We start from the raw sequence: 22,102 nt of genomic DNA, 5'->3' as shown, positions 1-22,102 counted from the left end.
GGAGCTCAACACAGGGGTGGTGTTATCTGCTACCAGCCGCAAGCTGAGCCGCAAGAGAAGCAGTGACCAGGCCACGGCAAGACTATAGGGATGAACACAAGTAACCAGACGTATGGAGACCAGCTGGGCTGCATGCAGAACAGGCCAATTACTGCAACAACTTCTGTGGGCATCCGGTGAAAACCACAGAGGTCAGAACCACCAGCCGCAATTAAACACATTTACAGTTTAAAACCCAACCAAATCCAACACTTCTGTTGGGACCAAGGAGTTCAGCTGTAGGTTCCTGGCCCTGCTGGGAAGGCAGAGGCTGCCCAGCCCCTTGGCTCCCCTCCTGGCAGGCTGTCACAGTTCACGAAGGGTGACACTCAGCAGCAACACTCAGTTCCCTTCAGTTCCCTTTTAGCCTTCAAATTAAGGCTTACATGGGGCTTAAGTGCAGCCCGTCTCAACACGGGGTTGGATTTCACAGCTCTTGTGTACTGCTGGGTTGCCACCTCAAACTGAAAAGAGGACAAGCGCCTCACAGGCAGCCTCGCAGGCAGCCCGTCCACCCAGATACCACGAGCAGGGGAGGGGGAGCTCCTGGCTTTACACCCAGCCCTACCTCTCTAGTGAGCAAGGTAGGAGGGCTGAGGCCATCAGGAGAGGCTGCTGCTTCCCTTGCCCCGGTTAGCCAAATAACTTCCAATATCTGACCTTCAGCAAGCATTTCACGGTAACCACAGCGTATTCTACCTATGTGACCATGCCTGCACTCTTCCTCCCCTGTGTGCTTGCTGGGGCCCCAGGGCTCGCCCTGAGCCTCAGGATGATCTGCGCTTTCCAGCATTCAGCTCCCATGTTTTCGATATGTGGCATGCTACTTCCTTGGCCACAAATGCCTCAGGTGGGCTGGTCATTTTCAACAAAGCATGACAGAACATGACAGGGCTGTGTTGGGGAAGGGGCGGAAGAGGAGAAGAGGCTGCCAGGAACAGAAGAAAGGGGACAAACTACACAGGGAGAGTGAAAGCCCCATTCCCTTACCAAGCCCTGCAATAACAAGAGGGTGAGATGGACAGGAGTACCAGCTGCCATGAAACCGAAATGAAAAACTATTACCTGCAACTTGCTCCAGCGATGCCAAGTGACATAAGCACATTTCCTAGCTCACCCCCAGTGCTGCCACAAGCATCTGTTTTATTGCGCCTGATATCAAAAGCACTGGGCTTCCCTGCCTGAAATTCTGCCCTACCCTGTCATTCACTCACATCCCATCTTTTTCCCTCGCACACTATTTCCTACAGGCAACAGCTTTTTGGCAGGAGTCTCAGTATCTGTTTGCAACAGGGCATAGCAAGGGAAAGCAGACATCTCCTTGTAAAGCATCCTCTTCCTGAAACCCCTTCAACCCTTCCTGGCTGAGAGGAAATGCAGGGATTGATAATGACTCAAGTGCTCCTTTGGGAAACAGCAATGATTTTGGAGGAACATAAAATAACTTTTAAGCCAAGCCCAGTACTACAGAGGGGAACTTCAAGTCTGTAGCTCAAGTCTGCAGCTGAGCAAGAACAAAACCAGGGCTCAGACACCTACTTGCGGGGATGCTGAAAAAGATACAGGTACTTTACTGAGATGGTCTCACCTACAACAGGTAGGTTGTGAGTGACACAGTAAACTCATATAAATGGATACAGATTCCCCATGGGATATTTCATGTGCTTACAGATGCCAGCTGCATCACAGGACCAGGTCAAGACTTAAATAACTGAGGATTTAGGAGGACCCAAGATACATTAGTAGAGCTGCAGAGTTAACCAAGAACTGGTTCAGTAGGGCCACCAAAACCTGGGACTGGGAGAGATGTGTAGAAGATGTCAGCCATGCAGTTGTTCTGGGTCAGGATGGAGATGAGCTCGTAGATGTGGATTACGGACCACTCCCTGTCAGAATGTCTTGGATGATATTTTCCTCAAGCTTAGATTTCTAGTAACCCTTTTGTTCAGTCTGAAAAGAGTCACACTGCTCCAAGAAATCTCTCCCTGCCTTTTTACAGGCAGAGTGGCAGTGTCCCCTCCTGAACACACTGTGATTTACAGCCTTCCACACTCACAGTGGCAACACAACCCCTTATGCAGAGACTGCAGACAACACTCCTGCCAACACATACGCTGTCACAGCATTGCTCTACATAAACACCCTGCATTCACCTTGTTTATATTTCCTCCTGTACAGGCTGCAGCAGCTCACAAACACGCAGAAAGCCTAATTTATATTTATAATATATCTCCCTTCTGCATCCCCCGCAGTGGAAAAGAGCCCTGGTATAAACACAATTTGTTGAGAGAACAGTGTAATAGCTCTAAGGAGAAACAGGCCCACCTTGCCTTCTGTAGATAAAGGAGATGAACCCACAAACACATTTGCACGCTCCTAAACATTCCTACAAACATGGAAAGAGTCTGCCAACATGGAAAGAGTCCGACATATGCATCATACATACACACATGTACTCTTCCACCTGTGTTCTCACACACAGAGCTCAGTAACAGCATCTACCATCCCTTCTGACTCACACATGCTTTCAGGCAGCACAGGCATTTGGAAGGTGCACTTTCATTATCAAGGTGCTCACAGCCTCAGATAAGCAATAAGAAAACAACACTGAGAAGAAAACAACAATGAGAAGTACTGTCACCATCAATGGGATACGCCTTGTCAGGCGGCTCAGCTATTTTAAAATGGGGTTTACATCGTGTTCCTTATCCTCACTTGCTAAATACATATACATTCTGATGTTGAGAGAATGCAGGGGGGAATGTGGTGGGAAGGCAGGTGCTTCCTGTGCCACTGATAGTGCTAAAAGAGGAATTTATAATTTTGTAATTGTAGTTATGACTAAATGAGATCCCCACTTGCTTTGTATGCACATGCCTTGGAGGAGTTATGGGGTCCTGGGTTTCTCCAGGGTTTCCACAAACTGGCTGTAACCAGGAGTTGTTCTTTTGTTTTAATCTGGCTTCAGAGACAAGGATGTGACCTCTCTTCTCCCTGCGAAGGACCTCACCCCAGCTTCCCTTGACCCCATCACTCCAAAACCTGACTGTGGAGCGTGTTCCCTGCAGGAGAACACCGTCAACCTGCTCAGAAACTGGGGCTAGCATGCCAGGCTGGCACTGTGCTGGGGAAACACACACAACCAATCCTCTGGCTCCCAATAAGCTTCCATGAAGGCTAATTAACTATTAATTCATGTCAAGGTGTTCTGTGTTCATGTATCCTCTGAGTAACTTCAATATGCGATGGCACTGAAGGGTCTGAATGACTCGTACGATTTTTTCTACATGCCAACTTCTCTCCCATCCTAGCAGCACTAAGATGCCAGAAAGCTCCTGTGCACTGACGTACTGGCACCTAGAGGCTAAGCATCACCTGATCTCAGAGCTGCTCCACTGCTGATCCACAGCTCATCCTGTAGCATGTCGCCAAATTCCCACAACAGAAAGAGTCTGTTACCTATCCCCCTAACACATTGCATTGCTAAAACTAGCCGCCATGGTACCTATTACTGCTCTTTTCAGATGCTGCCCGTGCACTCCTTCCCAGGGCACTGGAGTGCCTAAGAGTGGGATCGAAACTCCTGGTCAGTTGTTAAGGTGCACAGAGCACCACCAGAGATTTGCCATGTTAGAGAAAAGCCTGCTTCAGGTATTTTAAAGACTAGACAATTTAACTCCCCATAAATTCTGCCACAACAGGGAAGTTAAAGATTGCACACACATACAGAATTAAAAGGCTATCCAAGAGGGTTTTCTTGGATTTTTTTCTCCAGATTTTGAAATTAGTCATCTAAATAGGGAAGTAGCAGTGATGGCCAGAAATTACCACTATCTGGAGGCAAAACAAAGACCTGTTGAAAATCCTTGCCAAACTATTTGGAATATAACAACACTAACTGCTGCCTAGGAGAAAATAAAACCCCATACACTTCAGCTGGATGTTCTTCACCTCTGGCCTCATGTTTTATGCAGAGATAGCCTTCCTATCAATGTAAGCATCAAGCAACATGGACACTCATCCTTCTGCAATCCTGCTGCTGTCAGCTCCCATTGGCAGGACAGCCTAAAGCCACAGAAGAACCATGCAGATATTCACAAACCAGGACCCCAACCCACCGCCAGAACAGCTCTTCCAGAAACATTACTGTGAAAAGCTAACAGACCACCTCTGCCACGACCACTCTCTAGGTAGGGTGCAGCACTGTCTAGATATCATACTTCTGCTGATATCCTTCTTTTGGTACTGCTCCCTCTTCTCTCCATGCCAGCTCAAGCTGTGGCATCCTTTCTCAAATACAGGTTGTGAGCTCTCTGGGGCAATGCTAAGCCACATTTGTCTATCTTTTGGAAAATCTGTAGCACAGAGGTTCTTGATTTGCTGGTAGTGGCTACCAGTAATTCATAATCAAAATAAAAGTGAAGCTGTACCAAGGGATTGTTGTGGCTTCAAGTTTTCTCCAGACTTGATTACTCTCAGAAGACACAGGAGAGATATGACTGAGATGAAAAATAAATCTCAGCCTACTTGGTTTACACACAGACCATCAAAAATAATGCGCCTCTATTGCTCTGACCTCCAGATCTCTTTTTTCCTTTGCCTTTTCCTAACCTTTAAAAGGCATATAAGATAAACAGAGGAGAAACCAGGCAGACAACATCCTCGGAAGGGATGTAGGAATATAATCAAGCCCTTAGACACACACACACACAAATACCATAATTTATCTCTGCCTCCCCCTGTTTGATATTATCCTCTGTTCTAGTATCATAATCTGTTGCTATAGAAACAGCTATGATGTCACTATGAGAGGTTTATGGATGTCTTGAACAGGAAGGAAAGGTACATGATGATGGGAGAGAAAAAAGAAAACACCTACAAACAGCTGCTGAGCAGGAGATGTTCCAGGAATGGCAAGTGTTAACAGCGAAAAGATAAATACATTGACAGTGCTGGCGCTGCTGCAGACAAGAGCAGAATATAAACCATGTTTTAAAAATAAAGAATGCTTACAAATTTTGCCTACAAGTAAAAATATTCTGGGAAAGCTAAAGGAGCTTCCTGAAAAAAAAAAAAAAACAACAAACTTTCTTTGAAACGTTCTGCAAGTTTTCTGCGACTGGATATTTCCTGAGCCTTGCTGCGGGAGTCCAAGTCTCCATCGACTCACTTCATCATCTGCTGCAGTAGTCCTTCCAGAAGTGTTAGGGTAACACCCCACCAATGCAGCTAATACTTAGGGATCTTGCTGGCTATCCACCATCCTGTATGCCTTGATAATCTATAGCTAGAAAATAAAAGTCATGTCTTCAGACAAAACTAAACACAATCATAGAATCAAAGAATCATTTAGGATGGAAAAACCCTTCAAGATCATTGAGTCCAACTATTAACCTCGTACTACCAAGTCCACCACTAAACCCTGTTCCTAAGTATCACATCTACACATCTTTTAAACGCCTCCAGGAATGGTGATTCCACCACTTTCCTGGGTAGCCAGCGGTTGACAACCCTTTCAGTGAAAAAATTTTTCCCAATATCCAATCTAAACCTCCCCTGGTACAACATGAGGCCACTTCCTCTTATCCTATTGCTTGTTACTTGGGAGAAGATACTGACAGCTGCCTCCCTACAACCTCCTTTCAGGTAGTTGTAGAGAGCTATAAGGTCCCCCCTGAGCCTTCTCTCTACACTAAAAAACCCCAGTTCCCTCAGCCACTCCTCATCAGACTAGTGCTCCAGACCCTTAAACAGCTTCATTGCCCTTCTTTGGACACCTTAATGTCATTCTTATAATGAGGGGCTCAAAACTGAACAGTTTTGGAGATGCAGCCTCACCAGTGCTCAGTACAGGGGGATGGTCACTGCCCCGGCCCTGCTGGCCACACTACTGCTGACGCAGGCCAGGATGCTGTTGGCCTTCTCGGCTGCCTGGGCACACACAAGATGGCTCATGCTCAGCATCCCGGGTCCTTTTCCCATCTAGCAGATTTCCAGACACTCTTCCCCAATCCTGTAGCACTGCAGAACCCAAGTGCAGGACCCAGCACAGAGCCTTGTTGAATCTCATGCAACTGGCTCCTGCTCATCAATCCAGCCTGTCCAGATCCCTCTGCAGAGCTTTCTTATTCTCCAGCAGAACAACATTTCTGCCCAACTTACAACAAACTTACTGAGGGTGCACTCAATCATAGAATCATAGAATAGTTAGGACTGGAAGGGACCTTAACATCATCAAATTCCAACCCCCCTGCCATGGGCTGGGCAACCCATTCCAGTGCCTCACCACCCTAACAGGAAAGAACTTCCTCCTTATATCCAATCTAAACTTCTCCTGTTTAAGTTTTAACCCATTACCCCTTGTCCTATCACTACAGTCCCTAATGAAGAGTCCATCCCCAGCATCCCTACCGGCCCCCTTCAGGTACTTCAAGGCTGCTATGAGGTCTCCACGCAGCCTTCTCTTCTCCAGGCTGAACAGCCCCAACTTTCTCAGCCTGTCTTCATACGGAAGGTGCTCCAGTCCCCTGATCATCCTCATGGCCCTCCTCTGGACTTGTTCCAACAGTTCCATGTCCCCTTGTACTGATCATTCTTAAAGTTATTAAACAGAACTGTCCCCAGCACTGAGAACTGGGGAAGACCGCTTGTGACTGGCTCCCAGCTGGAGTTAACTCCACTCACCACAACTCTTTAGGTCTGCCATCCACCCTGTTGTTTAGCCAGTGAAGAATCCACCTATCCAGGTCATTAGCAGACAGTTTCTCCAGGATAACACTGTGAGAAACGGTGTCAAAGGCTTTACTAAAGTCTAGGGAGAGAACATGCACAGCCTTTCCCTCCATCCACTAAGTGGGTCACCTTGTCATAGAAGATCAGGTTGGCCAAGCAGGACCTGCCTTTCATAAACCTATGCCGACCGGGCCTGATCACCTGGTTGTCCTGTATGCGTCGCATGATGGCACTCAAAGTGATTTGCTCCATAGCCCTCCTCAGCACCAAGGTCAGACTGAGAGGCCTGTAGTTCCCCAGATCCTTCTGGCCCTTCTTGTAGATGGCCAGCTATTTGCTAACCTTCATTTCACTGGGACCTGTCCTGGTTAGCCAGGACTGCTGATAAATGATGGAAACTGGCTCAGTGAACACTTCCACCAGCTCCCTGAGCCCCCTCCTTACTTCTCCAAGAATGGAAAACTCTATTACTTTGTGACTGCTATGCCCAAGAGGGCCTCCAACCACCACATCACCCAGAAGTCCTTCTCTGTTCACAAACAACAGGTCCAGCAGGGAGCCTTCCCTAGCTGGCTCACTCACCAGCTGTGTCAGGAAGTTATCTTCCACACACTCCAGGCACCTCCTAGACTGTTTCCTCTCTGCTGTTTCCTCTCTGTGCGGAGAGGCAATGAAACTGGATCACATCCAGTAGCAAATAAACACCCTGGCCCCAATCTATAAGTGAAAAAGAGCTTTTCTTGCTCTCCTCACCCAAGAGAAAAACCATAATCTTGTAGACTGGCTGCCAAATACACTGACAAACCTGACCTGCTACTAGAAAGAACAGTATGCTGAACCTCATACATTCAAAATGCACCCAGCCTTCAGGACACTCACATCCGTGTGTGGCCTGATGCACATGCTGTTCTCACCCACGGGCTCAGGCGCTGATGACTCTGCCTCCACGTTCATACCTGTTTTTGTCACCTGGTCTGTTGGTGAGAGCAAGGCAGACACATGGACACAGAGAGTGCGACAGTCACATGTGCCCTCAAAGACATGTGCACACGGCAGGAAAATCCATCATGCGGGGCCTGACAGGGAACAGGCGGGAGGATGGCATTCATCCTCTGCAGCTGCCTTCATCGTGGGAAGGGCAATGGCAGCAAGGGAGGAAACCACAAGGAAGGACCTCACATCAATGCAAAGTGCTGGTGTTTTGGCTAATCTCTGCCCCATCAGAATTTCTTGAGCATGGGAAGCAGGATCAGAGTTCTTACGGGAATGCTATAGCATTAATTTTGCCTCTGGTCTCAGCCCCAGTCAGGGAATCCCCAGGCAGACTCTCCTCCCACCTATAAGCATTAGGATATAGGTGGTACCTCTTGCCCTTGCCCACCTTCCCTTCCAAAGATGTTAGAAGCAACTGCAGGGAAAAAACATGTGAGAGACTGAAGTCAGTAAAGGCAGCTGCAAACACAGTCCAAGCCAGGATCTTCACCTAGCTTTCTGTTCTTTCCAGCCCTGGCTGTGACAGCGTCAGCCCATGTACTTTTCAGGGATCTCCTCCCTCCCTCCAGTTACACTCACCTGCCCTTCTCTTCCTTCTCCACCTGTCTCTCTCATCCTCTTCTCCCTTGTTCCCAATCTGTTGCCTTACTTTTCAAACCTTCAGCCCACCCTTCCCTCTGCTGAACAGCCCCCTGTCACAAATATTTAGGAAAACCCACAAATTGTTATTTCCTCTCCCCAAACAGCCCAGCTGGTTTATATTATCCACCTTCCCATGATTTCTTCTACATAAAAAGCAAATCTTTTGAGATGGGATCTACTCCTTCACATTAATGTCATACCTATTGCAGTAAGGTCCCGCTTTTGTTTGGCACTGGCGCTACTATAGCAAATACATTGTTCTTAGGAATACTTCAAAAGCATCAAAGGAGAATAAAAGAACAGGAGGTGTGAAAACCATGCCAAGTGTTTCCTGTTTCTTTCAGCTTCTTTTATATTTTGAGGGCAAGGTTCTGTTCCTGTTTTTTTTATTAAATAACTTCTTTTCTTATGTGCTTTCCATTCGGGACTGCCGAGTAGAAAACAAAGTTGATCTTGGTGAAGAAACAGAGACTGTGCTTTTTTAAATTGGCAGGTGACACCAAGCAGGAAGGTTCTGCAAAGTCAGTGGAATTAGATTAGAATTCAAAACAATTCCAAAACCTTGGAATTCAAACAGGACAAATACAAAAATCATACATTTAGGTAGGAAAGGCTACCTACAGGATAAAAAATGGCTCATGAGGCATCAAGCTCCTTGGACAGAATATGGGAACATTACAAGCTACACACAGATGAATGTCATGGTGCGGAAGTTAAACCAAACAAAAGCACTGTCTGTAAGAGTTGAAGGAATGCTTTTGCTCTATTTGGCCAGCACAAAATCCTGGGTACAGCATTGCTCTAGCAGTGCCATTCCAGAGAGAGGTGGACTACCTAAAGGGAGTGCAGAGAACTAGAAGGATGGTTAAAGCTGACGGAACAAGAGACAGGAGAAAGAGCTGAAGGATGCGTTTGAGATAAGATGTAGCCTAAGGAACACAAAGCCAAGGACAGAGATGACGAAGAGGAAGAAATACTTTTCCCGTACCCATTGTGCATACAACAAGGAATCTCAGCAAGCAAAGCACAGGAGTAACAGAGGAGGTAAAATCTTTTCAGTGACAAACTGAAGGACAGAAATGACAGCCTGCGCAGGCTGTGGACCCTCCCTCCATACACGAGGAATAAGCTGGATGAGTGTATTAGGAAACACACTACACAAGCATGTATTTAGTATAGTACATCCTGGTTTGAAACCGTTTTTGAAGTCTTTCCTATGCCCACTTCCTATGATTTCAATGACTTTGGTGAGAGGTAAGTTTCTTTGGCATTTCAGCATAGCCCACAGACCACAATAAACCTGTCAGTGTTTAGGACCAGAGATGTTAGCCTGCAGGGTAACACTGTGTAACACTGTTGTTCTAGGTCTTTCAAATGCCTTTAAGGATTAAAGGTTATAATGAACAGGGAAGACAGCTGCCCTTCTGAGTTTCTCAAGTATCTCTGGCAAATACCACTTCCTTGCTGGGTGACCTTTCCTGCTATCCAGGGTAGGAGGTATAAGTGATTGCTCTTACTTCATCCTCCCACAGACAGATGTCAACACAGGCTCACCTGGAAGGTGAGCAGGACAGAGAACACAGTGTGAATAAAGAGTGCACTTCAGCTTCTCCAAGCAAACGTCCCACTCAGTGGCAAATGCTGAAGAAAACCAAGGAAGCAAACTATGCCACCCTTCACCCAGCATGAAACCCCCTTCTCCCTCCAGAATGCAACGCAGACAGGCTAACGGTCACTGCATGGACATGGTGCTTCCCCCCCACATAGCTCCCCAGGTTTCTGTGGCACTGTTGCTGATCTACACTATGGCCCCTGAAAACAGAATCAAGCCCAGTAGCAGCTGGAAGAGCTCACAAGTAGAGGATGCTTGCCTCCCACCAGCTTTTTTGTACCCCCCCTGCAAATAAATAGAAGACTCTTCCTTGGCATCATTCTGTCAGCACCTTCATTAGACAGCCACTCTCTATGTAGCACCTTGAACACACAGACCACTGAATAAACACACACTATTATAGCTTATTATTACTGCCATTAAATAAATAAATTCTAATGGTACAGCTTTTTCATTCTTTCAGCCCGGAGTCCAGACTCTTTGAAGTATTTTGAGATGCTGTGATGCCTCTGCCAGCCTATGAAGACAGGGTCTCCTCCTCTGCTCACATGTGTGGGGATGTCTTAAGATTGATTTCTACCACCAAAATTACTCAGCTCAGAAGGCTACCTGAATTCAAAGGTGGTCCCAAAACACATGCACTTGTGCTTTCCAGAGGAAGGACCTCAGCTGACAGAGTGGCCAAACGAGGGAGGATTCAGGTGTAATGGGGGAAGCAGTAACATGCCTCTATTCCTCCCCCACAACAAACAGACAAATTGCTAAATGCCCTATCTGGAGTGAAATTATCACCTAGGTTTATTTTCAAAACAAAAGCTGAACTCTGTACTGCTAGGGGGAACAGCTTCAAAAGAGGAGGCCTCCTGTTAAACACTAGGGTATGTAAATAGCTGAAGAAACAACCTTTTCTGTAAATAGTGTTTAATTCTTGCTTCTCCTTATACCCCAGTTTACCTTCCAAAAGCAAGAAAAAGCCCTATAAATACTATTTCACCTTCAGAGGGCAGAGATTTCACAGTAAAGGGTGAGGAAACAACCTCATTTTTATAAATGGACTGATTAAGCCATAGAGGCCATGAATCAGAAAGGTATTTCAGCGTGTGGCCAGCTTTAAAGACAAACAATTCTAATGAAGTCAGCAGCACTGCCTGTAAGCTTAAATTTAGGTACAGACCTTAAAATATCTTCTTAAATTGGGATCAGAGAGGAAAAGGGTGGAACTTTCAAAAACGTCCAGTCTCAGCCTACCCGTCCTCTACAGGCACAGGGGTTGGGAAACCGTAATAGCTGTCAGCCCACCACTGGACACCTTTAGAACTCCTCTTCTTGGATGTCTCACTAAAAAGGTACACCCCATCCTCAACTCATTGATTCAACTTCTGCACCTAAGAGAAGTGGTCTAGTGTGCCACATCATAACTGGTGTCTCAGCCTAGTCTGAGCAGAAGGTGGCTGAACCTGCCCTTGACCTGGCCATCTGGCAGGCCTGCTCTCACACCATCACCCAGGACCCACTTGGTGAGGCCCACAACCGGGACAGGGATTTACCTCCATGTCAGGTCACCAATCCTTTCATGATCTGACTTCCCAGAACTTTTCCTCCTCTTGACCAAATTTCCACATACTTTTAGATACTATTGCTGCAATGTGGCAAAAACCGAGCCTTATTCATTCAGCCACTCAAGTACCTTATCTGCCTCCAAATAAACAGTCAGAGCTGACCTAAGTTCAAAACCCTCATAGGCATCAAGGAGGTCTCTGGGCTGTCCTCAGTCAGTAGAAGACCTACACAGATCAGGGCCTGCACAGCCAGCTCTTAGTCTGGATGAAACCACATCCAGTGGTTTCAAAGCACCACTTGGAAATAGTAACCACTGGGTAAATGGGGAAACCAAGGCACAGGAAAAGGAAAATGAAGGAAAATGACTTCATCTTTTAGGCCAGCTGGGATTGTCCAGCTGAAGCCAAGAAGGCTTTCCCAACCTGCTAAGCCATGCAGAGGAACATGCTGCACAGAGTCTAAGGGCCAACGGTTATGGCAAGTAACTGTGCTTGCCTCTTTGTCCAAGTGGGTTGTCTGTCTGCTTGCCCCAGACCCTGGTCCCAGCAGCGCTCTTTCCTCTTCCAAAAATAAAACTGTATTTTTCACCCATTACATCTCAAACCCATTTAATTGCTAGGCACGGCAGCATGATAAGAACAATAATTACAACTGGAGGGGGCTTCCTGTTATCCTGGCTATAGCCATATCCTGAGCAAATAAAAACCTAGGCTTTTGGTCCCAGCACTGACTTTGCTTAAGTTCTGGTTATTAATTCATAAACAGGAAGCGCCTCCGAGTTATCGTCTCCCTGCACGAACCTTGGGGCAAAGACCTTCATTCTGCCTCAGTGGTGCCGCCTCCCCGATGAGAAAGTTTAATGGTCTCTAATGAAATGTGAGGACGCATTCAAAACACAGCAGGGCTGGCCTGTTCCTGGTGTTAAATGGGATCGCATTCGCGACGTGTCCGGGGTTGGATTTTCTGGCTTCCCAGCCCCTCGCGTGACAAGGGCAGTATGCAGGCAGGTCCCTGCCTGCGCCAAGCTACAGCAGCGGCACCGGTGGCGAGGTGCAATTTACAAATATTACCCATTAATTCCATAAGCCACCCACATAGAAAACTACCAACGCGGCTGCTAAAAATATACTGTGAGTTGCAACAAAGTTGTCAGAAATAAGCAAGCAGCAAAGCAAAGAAGAACAAAACCAAAACAGAGGTAATCACTGTTTAGAAAATAAAGGTTAAGGCATAAAAACACCACTTTTTACCCAATTCTGAAGGATGCTAGGTACAAGGCACCCAGGAGATCGTTGGAGACACCTATCCAGGGCAGAAATCTACCCACAGCCCGGGCACTGGTGGTGTCTAGCAGTGAGCCCTCTTAAAATGGGGTCTCCCCTGGTCCACAGGGTTTGGCTCCGTTCTCTGCCCAGGAGGAAATGTCACACCACCAGTGCACCAATGGTGATCTTGCACAGCAAGGGCAACACTGGCCAGAGGAGAGTCCAAAGAAGCAGATTCTCACCTGCCTGAGATTATTTACCTCCTGTGAAGCTGCTACAAGCTGTCCCTATTGAAGCCTTGTAGCTGGTGCTCAGCAGGACAGCAGCCATTAGTTTGCCCCAACTCTGGAGCAGAGGCCATGCAGGATCATACCTGATGAGGCCTGCTTTGAAGCACAACACACTTCCCCATACAGCTCACAATCACGGCTAAAATCCAGGTCAAACATTGCGTGGAGGTTTTACTTCTGGTTTATTTAATTTGGTAGGGCTTTACGTCCTTCATTCTACTGCTCAGCTCTGCAACACCGGGAAATGACTGAGAAAAACCCAGCAGAAAAGAACATGACAGCAAAAACTGAATTCCTTAAACCAAATGGGAAAATTTCCCTTGCACAGTGTGTAGAGGGGAGGATCTCATACCAGGTTTTTATCAGACCTCACCTACTAATATCAGGTGAGGCACAGTTCTGCTTCCCAGAACCGGTGCTTAAGCCAGCTGCTCAGCACAGGCACACACCACCCTCACCTACATATCGAGAATGGTGGGTGACTCTGTGCATGTGCTCCATGTTATCACTTAAATTTCTACTGGAACCATTTCATAAGGTCTCCAAGGTGTCACATTTCCTCCCGGGGCACCTCCTCTGTCAAAGAGCCTATGTTCTGAGACCGGTAAGGTGGGATACTGTTTCACCTACCCTCGACTGCCTTGGGGTGGTGGCCGTGGCCATGTGTGTGTGCCACCCGAGACCACCCGGTTAAGAGCAGGAGCAGCACAGACGGGCCTGACGGTGGCCGCTGTGCTGATCCAGCCCCTCGGCTCCTGTCCTCTCCCCAGGGGCTTGGCCGTACCTGATGCTCCAGAGGAGGCTTACACACCAGACTGGTCGTGGATGGCAGTCCTTGTCTCCTTCCAAGGAGGAAATCGCATCCCCTGCGATAAGTTTTTATCTATGCACTGCGATATCGCAGAGAATTCTAAGGACCTCTCACGGCAACTAGGAGGCGAAAAACATTCATTAACCCCTCCTCCACCTCCCTCGAAGCAATCCAGCAGCAATTTAACCCGCAAACATACTGCAACACAAAACAGATAAAACAATCCGTATCAGGCTTTGTGCTACCCACTGGCTCTTGCCATTTGGGATATTCACCTACTTTAAGGTTTGAGGCATGCTGCAGAGCCTGGCTGCGGACACTCCTGTATCGGCTGCAGGGAATTTTTTTTACGGGTTGCTTTTCAGGGCATTTATTTCCCCCCCATCTGCTCTCTTTTTCCAGTCAGGCAGAAGCACGGGCGCCGCTGAAGTTAGGAGGCTCTGAGGAACCGCTAAACTTCCACCGCACGCACGCTTCGGTGCGGCACCGCCGCCACCTCCCCGGGAGGAAGCCGGCGCCCTGACCGCCCCGGCTGCGGCCGAGGCCTCCGCTCCTCTAGCTTCCCTTCCCTGCCCGGCTCCGGGGAGGCGGCCGTGCCGGCGGCGCGCCGGGAAGGGGAGCGCGGCCGGGCTGACCGCAGGCCCCGCGCCTCCCTCCGCCGCCGGCCGCTGCTGAGCCGCCGGGCGCCGCCGCGGGGCACCGCGCCGCCCCGCAAAACCACCCCACCTCCCGCCCAGGGGATGCGGCCCGCCGAGGAGCGAACTTCAGAGCGATCGCCGCATTACCCACCCTGCCAGCGGCGTTCGCTCGGGAGGGGCTGGGCAGGCTCCGCGGCGGGCCGTGTGATACCGGGCAGGCCTCACCGGCCCGCCGGTAGCCCGGTGCCGTATCGGGGGGAGGGGGGGGGAAACAGGCCCGGCACGGCGGGGAGCCGCGGCGGGGTCCGGGCAGGTACTCGCTGGGGCTGCGAGCCCCCGCCGAGGCCGGGGGGGGAGCGGCGAGGCGGCTGCCTCCCCCCTGCCTGCAGCGGGGCCCCTCAGCCGCCCGCTGCCGCTGGAGGCGCCGGGGGCGGCCCGGGCGCCTTGAGGGGGGGGCTGCCCGGGCCCGGGGGCCGAGGCCGCTCGGCGGCGCGGCTCGGCCGGCAGAGGGCGCCGTCGGCGGGCCGGCCCCGACCGGCACCACGGGCCCGCCGCGGCCCCTCCGCCGGCACCGATACCGGTTCGCCGCCGCGCAGGGCCCCGCTGCCACCGCCGCGGCCCCCCCGCGGCCTCCAGCGCCACCACCGCCTCCGGGCCCCGGCAGCACTGTGCTCGGCAGCGGCGAGGGCGGGGAGGGACGGCCGTCCTCCCTCTGCTGCCGAAAACGCTCCTCTTTGTCTGCCTGCCTGCCTTTCGCGGGGTCCGAACTCCGCACCGGCGGCGAGCCCGGCGCTGCCCAGAAATAACCCGGCGGGCCGGTAACTTTACACCGCCCGCCGGGCGCACTCCTCTCGGGCGCTGCAGCCCGGGCTCGATTTTCTCCTCAGATAAGTTTTACCGACCTCGCCATCGAGACAGAAAAGTACCTTGTCCCGTCCGCCCCCCCCCCACCCCGCGCTCCCCAGCGGGCGCCGGGGTCTCTGCCGCCGCGGACCGACCGACGGGTCCCTGGGCGGAATAAAGCGCCGGGTGGGTGGATGTCCCTCCGGTTTATGTAACGCTCCCCGGCCAGCGCCGAGCCGGGAGGAGTGACGGGGGAGGATAAATGCATCGCGAGGGGATTTAAATTAACCTTGATACCATTTCATATATATATATATAGATAGATACACACATACATATTTTAACAGCCAAACTGAAATAAGCACCCATCTAACGTACACGCACACACACACCCCTTTTATTTATTTATTTTTTCAACCTGAAAAAACTAAGTTGGGCACTTGGGCTCCTCGCCGCAGCCTGGGCTGGGCTGAAGGAGAAGCCGGAGGGGCTGACAGGCGGCTGCCGGTAGCTCCGTTCCCCGCCACCGCTGTCCGCGGGCTCTCCGCACCCCGGAGGAGAGCCCCGGCAGGGGGAACTCCAAGGGAAACCGGCTAAAGGAGCGGGGTGGCCGGTCCTGGAAATGCGAACTGCAGCGAGGGGCAGGCAGGCACACACGCACACACACGGGAGCAGGGCAAGCTCCGTCCATCTCATTGTTCTGCTCGGCACCGGCACGGACTTCACCCACCGCCCCCCCGCCCGGGACCGCGCGGCTGGGGGGGGGACGGGGAGAACCGGGGGCAGACCCGCGCCTCGCCCCGCTCCCCACCGGTGTCCGGGCAGGGCGGGGGTGCCCCGCCGCCAGCCTCCCTGCAACAGCGCCGGGGGGACGGTGGACCACGGGCGGACGGGGAGCCCCGGTCCTGTTCTCCCCCTCCTTCCTCCCCGGCGGGGCGAGGGGTGCCGACAGGGCGGGCCGTGCCGGGGCTTACCTTCGTACATGGGGGCCATCGGTGCAAGGACGCCTGTTATTCATGGCAACGCCGCCACGAACGACGCGAGATCGCAGCCCCCCAAACTCAACACACATCTGCCATCTTGAGCGGGTGTCTCTCGGCGGAGGCGAAGCTGCCGCCTGCCTTCTGCATCGCTGCCCACCTCAGCGCGGGGGGAGCCGGGCACATCCAGCCCCGCTGCCGGCCCTCCGACGCGGCCGGGGCGGGCGGGCGAGCGGGCGGGGGGCGGCGGCGCCGGGCCGGGCCGGGGCCGGGGCGAGGCGCGGGGCCGGGCAGGGGCGGCGGGCGGCGAGGCCCCCCCGGCTCGGGACGGCAGCGCTGGGGAGGGAGGGAGGGAAGGAGAGAGGGAGGAAGGGAGGGAGGAAAGAAGGAGGGAGGGAAGGAGGGAAGGAGGGGGGCTGGCGCGGTGCCCCCGCTCTCAGCGCGGCATGGCTGCGTGTGCCGGGGCGCCTGCAAAAGTTGCACTGGGGGTGAGAGAAAGGGAGAGAGAGACGGAGGCAGAGAGAGGGAGACGGAGACCGAGACGGAGAGGAGGAAAAAAAAAAGGGGGGGAGAAAAAAAAAAAGGCGAAGGGAGTTTGCAAATAATCAAGCGCCGATGGCACTGATCGCGGCTTCCCAGAAGGAGAGGGAGCTAGCGAGAGAAACCCTCTGCTGAGATTATGTGGGATCTTGTTTAACAACACATTTCAATCAGGAGAAAAAAGGAACAGTCAACAGAAGTTGGTGAAACACTTCTGTTCTCCCCCCCCCCCTTCTCTTTATAGAAAAGAGGGGAAGGGAAAATAATCTAAAAAAAATAAAGAGGCAGCTGATTGAAGCTTTGCAATTCACTGGCTGTGGGGATCATATAATTTGAGCTCGTGTTTTACAATAGCATGGAAAATTCCTACCTCTCCCCCTCTCCCCAAATAAATCTTCTATTCCCTCAAGGCATTTCACAATCTGGTTCACTGACAAAAGTTCCAATTTACCCTTTTTTTTCATTTAGCTCGCAGTGTAAATATTTAGCGGATGCATTTGAAATAAACATACGTTGTTGCTTTTAGGATTCTGGTTGTGTTTTTGTTTTCCGTTTGTTGGGTTTTGCAGAAAAGGAGCCACATCAAAGAAGTGTTTACTTACTGAGATTGACAGCCACTACTTCCCACCACCACCACCCCTTTTTATTTGAAAAGATCCATCTCTCTGGCTGAGCTCTTGCGGTAGGAACACCAACTCGACCAGCGCTGGTTTTGTCGGTGCAGACAGGAAAGCTGTAGGTGAAGCCACATTATCCGGAGCCCCCTTGGCCCATCAGGGGCTTTGCAAAGAAAGGTCAGTCACCAGGTACATATTACACAGGCGAGGAAGCTGAAGACTCAGGCAAAGTCTCTGGCAAAGGTGGAAACGGAACCTCAGGCTGTGATCCTGCATTAACTCCTGTCTGCATCTGCCCGCCTGGAGCTCCTTACAGGTGACGAGTGTGGGACCAGGCTGGTGAAGATACATCCTCTTGGTGCCTGCTGTAACCGCTGATCCAAAAAAACGTTGCCTCTTGATGCTGCTGGTGCCTGCCCAGACCTCTCCCACCACAAGATCCCATTGCAGCAGGACTCAGCACCCAGCCGCTCCTGTCAATGTCTTGAGGAGGAGAAGGAGGCAAGAGGTAACTTTTATTTGGGATTTCAGTGAGAGCCGAGTGCTCCCACCAGCCTGGCCCTGGTGTCGGGGTACCCAGAGGATGCCTACGCTGGCAGATGAAAGCAGGCCAGGGAATAAGCCATGCTGACCAGCTGATTGAGCAGGATGGCCATGCCTGTGCTGCAGAGGACAAGCCCCCAGGCTCCTGTGGGCCCCCGTAGGTCGCAAGGTACTTTCAGTGTTTCGCGTGACTTTTTTTTTCCCCGGTGAAAAATGCCTGAAGTGACAGAAGGGCTGTCTCACCGCCCATTAGCATTCTGTTTACTACATGAAGCTGAGGAGACGTGTTAAATGTGTTGGGGAGTGGCATGCAGGGCAGGTGGAGGTGGTTGAGGGCGCAGCCAGCTGGGATGGCACTGGAGGACTGTGTACAGCAGAGGGAGCAAAACCTGCTGCCATCTCGTCTCTGCTTCATTTTGACAGTGATCTCAAGACCAGCCACCACTGAATCTTGGAAAGAAATGGAGCTGCCTCCAGCTGGACTTCTGGGGAAGTCTAGGCCAGAACTGGAGGGCAAGTGGCGTGCATGGCAGCAGGCACAGTATTTGAGCTTGCTTCTTGCCCCTCTTTTATTTAGCCATGGAAGCCCTCAGGGTTTGGCTCTCAAAGCTGATAATCTCACATTTTTCTGAAACACGTTCTGGTCATTGTAATTCTGTGCTGCTCTCTTCTTTTATGATGGAGGACGTTATCTGCTTTCCAAGGCTACTGATGCTTCTGAGCCCAGCCTGCCTCCTTGCCCTTGGTCAGGGTGGCAGCCATGGAGCCCTGTCTCAGAGCCACAGAGAAAATGTGGAAAAGTATTGGGGAAGAGCAAAGGACAAAACCAGAAGAGAGAAGCAGGCTGCTAAAGGAACTGGATTAGCTTCTTGTCATTGTATTTTGCTGCAGCATGGCTCCAGGGTAGCCACATAACCTTTCAGCTCTGCCACGGGGCAGGGGTACCAGCCTCTGCTGTATGAGGCTCCACCGGTGGTTTCCTCCGTGTTTCACCCTGAGCTACCCTGTAGCCCCTGGGTCTGTGTTAACTCCACGTCCATCAATGCTAGTATGATGCAGGATCTTGAAACATAAAGTAAACTCAGTCCTCATCTCTTTTGCTGGAAGAAAAGAGGAAGGGGTTGGTGAAAGGGTCTGCAGGACTCTGTGCAGCCTGGGCATGGAAGTGGTGCCTCCTGGCCCTGTGGCTGGCGGGTGGAGCACAGAGGGTGAGGTGAGAGCAGCCAAACCTGTGCATGACATACGCAAATACTAAAGCTGCCCGGCTTCAAAGCACAGGTTATTCTGCCTCTTTTAGGGGCAAGGTGCTGAACTTGATGGACTACTTGGCTGGCCCAAGACAACAATTCCTGATTGCCTTTCAGGTTCAGTAACATCAAGGACACCACAGATTCTCATCTGCTGGTAATGCGTGCAAAGAGAGGAAAATTAATGAGGATCATTCTGATCTTACATGTTTTTAAATGTTGCTGCCAAAGAGGTCACAGCACATTTGGTAAACAAAAACCAACTCCAACAGGTCCTGACCTTGACCCACGATGGCTGCTAAAACCTGGTGCAGGGAGGAAGCTGGTGGTGTGTGGTCCTGCAGAAGGAGCAGGGGTTTGCCCTGCCAGGCACAGCCTTCCTCCTCACACAGGGGCCTTGCCATCAGATTCTCCTTCAAAGTGGACTTGGGGCACATAATTGGAGCTGGGAGGTACAACCCATTGCTACACTTTCCTACCACTATGCACAGATGGGGATGCGCTCTGGAGGTGGCCCAGCTTTGAGCCTACAATCTCCTTTCCATTATCCCCCAAACTGAACATCCATGCAAGGATGCTGCATCCCTGGTTATCTAGTCCCCTGGGCCAAGGCCAAAGCTGCTGTGTGAATGTGCCCATCACTGCCAAGCATCAGCAGCAAGGCAACAGCCCCAGGGCAAGACTGTTCTGTGGGAGAGATTGTGGTCCACTATTTGTATGCCTGAGACAGCAGGATGTGTCACTAAAACTGTGAATCTAGAGACTTTCCCACCCCAGCAGACTACTTCTCTTTTGCCCCTTCACTCAGGAGAGGATGGCAAGACAGCACTGAAGAAGGAGATACTAATGTCTCGTCTTCTGATTCTACATTTCTCCATGTGCCTGTTTGGGTCTACCATAAACATGCCCCTTGTCTGGGTGCAAGTACATGGCCTGCTCAGCCTTGTCACGGAGCATCATGTGCCACTGAGGCAGCAGCATCCTCAGCTACATCCACCGTGGCTTATGGGCAGTTGTGGCAGACATTAAGCCAGGGAAAGGAGCGGTGGCTTTTTTAGGAGGGTGGCTCTCAAGGGGCTTGTTTCCATTTCTGCCCCCCGCATGCAAATCTTGGTGGTCTTGGGCATGTCACTTATTTCTCCAGAAAGGCACACAGTGTCTGACTGCATGTCTCAGGGGGCCTCTAGTAGCAACTCAACTGCAATGGCAGTAGGAGGAGTTACTGTTTCTTGCTGGAAATGGTGAGAGATTGGGGTTATCTTTCTTTTCTCTTGGAAATTAATACAGATTTTGGAGGTCAAGGTGCCAGAAGGAGGGCAGGTGAGTTTTAAAGCATAGTTGTTGTTGAGGGTCGTGCAGTTTTAGGGGGTTGCATGAATGGACATGAGGTGTCCTTTGGTCTCTCAGAGCCACAGATGCCATGGTGGTATCACCTCCTCTGCTGTCTCCTCTGGGCCCTGGCTATGCCAAGAGCACACCAGTGGCAATGCCAGAAGTACCTGCTCCTGAGGTGCAATTTCTTCCTCTTAACCCAAAGCATGCTGAGGAAGTTTGTGGCTTTTGGCTTTCTCAGTTCATTGTCTGTCCACTCCAGTTTCTTCTTCAGAAAGATCAAGCCTAAAATAAATACTGTAAGGTACATTACATTAAAAAAAAAAAAAATAATCCAACCCCCAAAACCAAACAACAAAGCAAAAAACAGGAGAGAAAAGCTGTAAGCACACAAGGTGAGCACGTCCCCTTCAGTGACAACCTTTGATACCTGTTTGCCTTCACAGAGGAGTTGGAAGGCAGGATGTTGTTAACAAGAATCAGGCCCCTAATCTTTCACCTTAAGCAAAGCAAAATAGTTTTGTAAACACCAGGGGAAGGTTTCCCAGTGAAATACACACAGATGTTTTCTTTTTAAATGTAAATCAGTGAAGGAATGGACAGTTTAATTAAAAGCAAAATTATTAGGTAAGTGCTGAGGGAATCTATTTGCTGGGCAGACTCACATATTTTTACTGGTGAGTCAATTGCAGGTTTTAATTTCTTCCCTTCTAATACGATCAGCTCAGAGGCTAGCTGCTGTGATGCAGAATACTTGGGAGAGGATTTTTCCATGGGTAGCAGGAATGTCTGCTCTGTGTGCAAGTTGTGGGTGTCCAGGCAGCCTGCTATGGTATGTCCATTCCCAGCTTTCCATCTCTGCTAATCATTAGCAAACACGCACTATAGGCTGCCTCTGTGCCATCACCTGGAGAAAATCCTGTCCCCTGTGACTTTGATTTTGGGTTGCTGCTAGTAACTGAAATACTTGGGCTTACTGCTGGCTGGGATGCTAAGGGAAGGGAACGACTATTAACTGGCTTTACATCCTGTCACTGCTCTGTTGCTAGACTCAGCTTCCTTTAGTACCACCTGTCCCTCCACCCACAACCCTGTTTGCAGGCATGTGTTTTTCAGAAGCACCCCTGCCTCTTCCATCCAGCCTGTGCCTCCCTCTTCAGCATGACAAATAATACAGACTGTCCCCTAAGCATGTCATAAAACAGCCAGGATTGGGATCATTACTGCTTATTTTTTAATGTTCTGAGTAAAGGCCCTTATCTTGGAATGCATATGGAAAATACACTGCATACTTGAGTGGGGCTGGGGACAAATGGCTGTGCCCTAGCTGAAGTCCAAAATCAGACCACAGAGACATACGGCAAAATTACCCTGTGCACCAGCGAGTGGGACGGACTCTATAATAACACAGATAGTTT

The 22,102-nt window shown here is 50.6% G+C and overlaps 1 protein-coding gene across 3 annotated transcripts in view; it reads right to left on the bottom strand.

Moving 5' to 3' along the window:
* Positions 1 to 16,663, bottom strand: part of HIPK2 (homeodomain interacting protein kinase 2) — a 138,258-nt gene extending 121,595 nt beyond the window's left edge. The window contains exon 1 of one of the 3 annotated variants that reach the window (XM_062616392.1): positions 16,400 to 16,663. In XM_062616392.1, coding sequence (XP_062472376.1) covers positions 16,400 to 16,418 — 19 coding nt within the window. In that variant the 5' untranslated portion in view covers positions 16,419 to 16,663. Of the gene's footprint in view, positions 1 to 14,223; positions 14,246 to 14,733; positions 14,861 to 16,399 lie in introns of those variants that run through there. The other 2 variants (XM_062616396.1, XM_062616397.1) reach the window with 2 other exon arrangements.
* Between the last annotated feature and the right edge of the window lie 5,439 nt (positions 16,664 to 22,102).

The sequence above is a fragment of the Pezoporus occidentalis genome, unplaced genomic scaffold, assembly GCF_034315485.1.
Source record: "Pezoporus occidentalis ecotype Australia unplaced genomic scaffold, CSIRO_AGI_Poc_V1 ctg19, whole genome shotgun sequence".
NCBI lineage: Eukaryota > Metazoa > Chordata > Aves > Psittaciformes > Psittacidae > Pezoporus > Pezoporus occidentalis.
The sequence above is the reverse complement of the archived record's forward strand: the minus strand, read 5'-3'. Positions and strand labels throughout refer to the sequence as shown.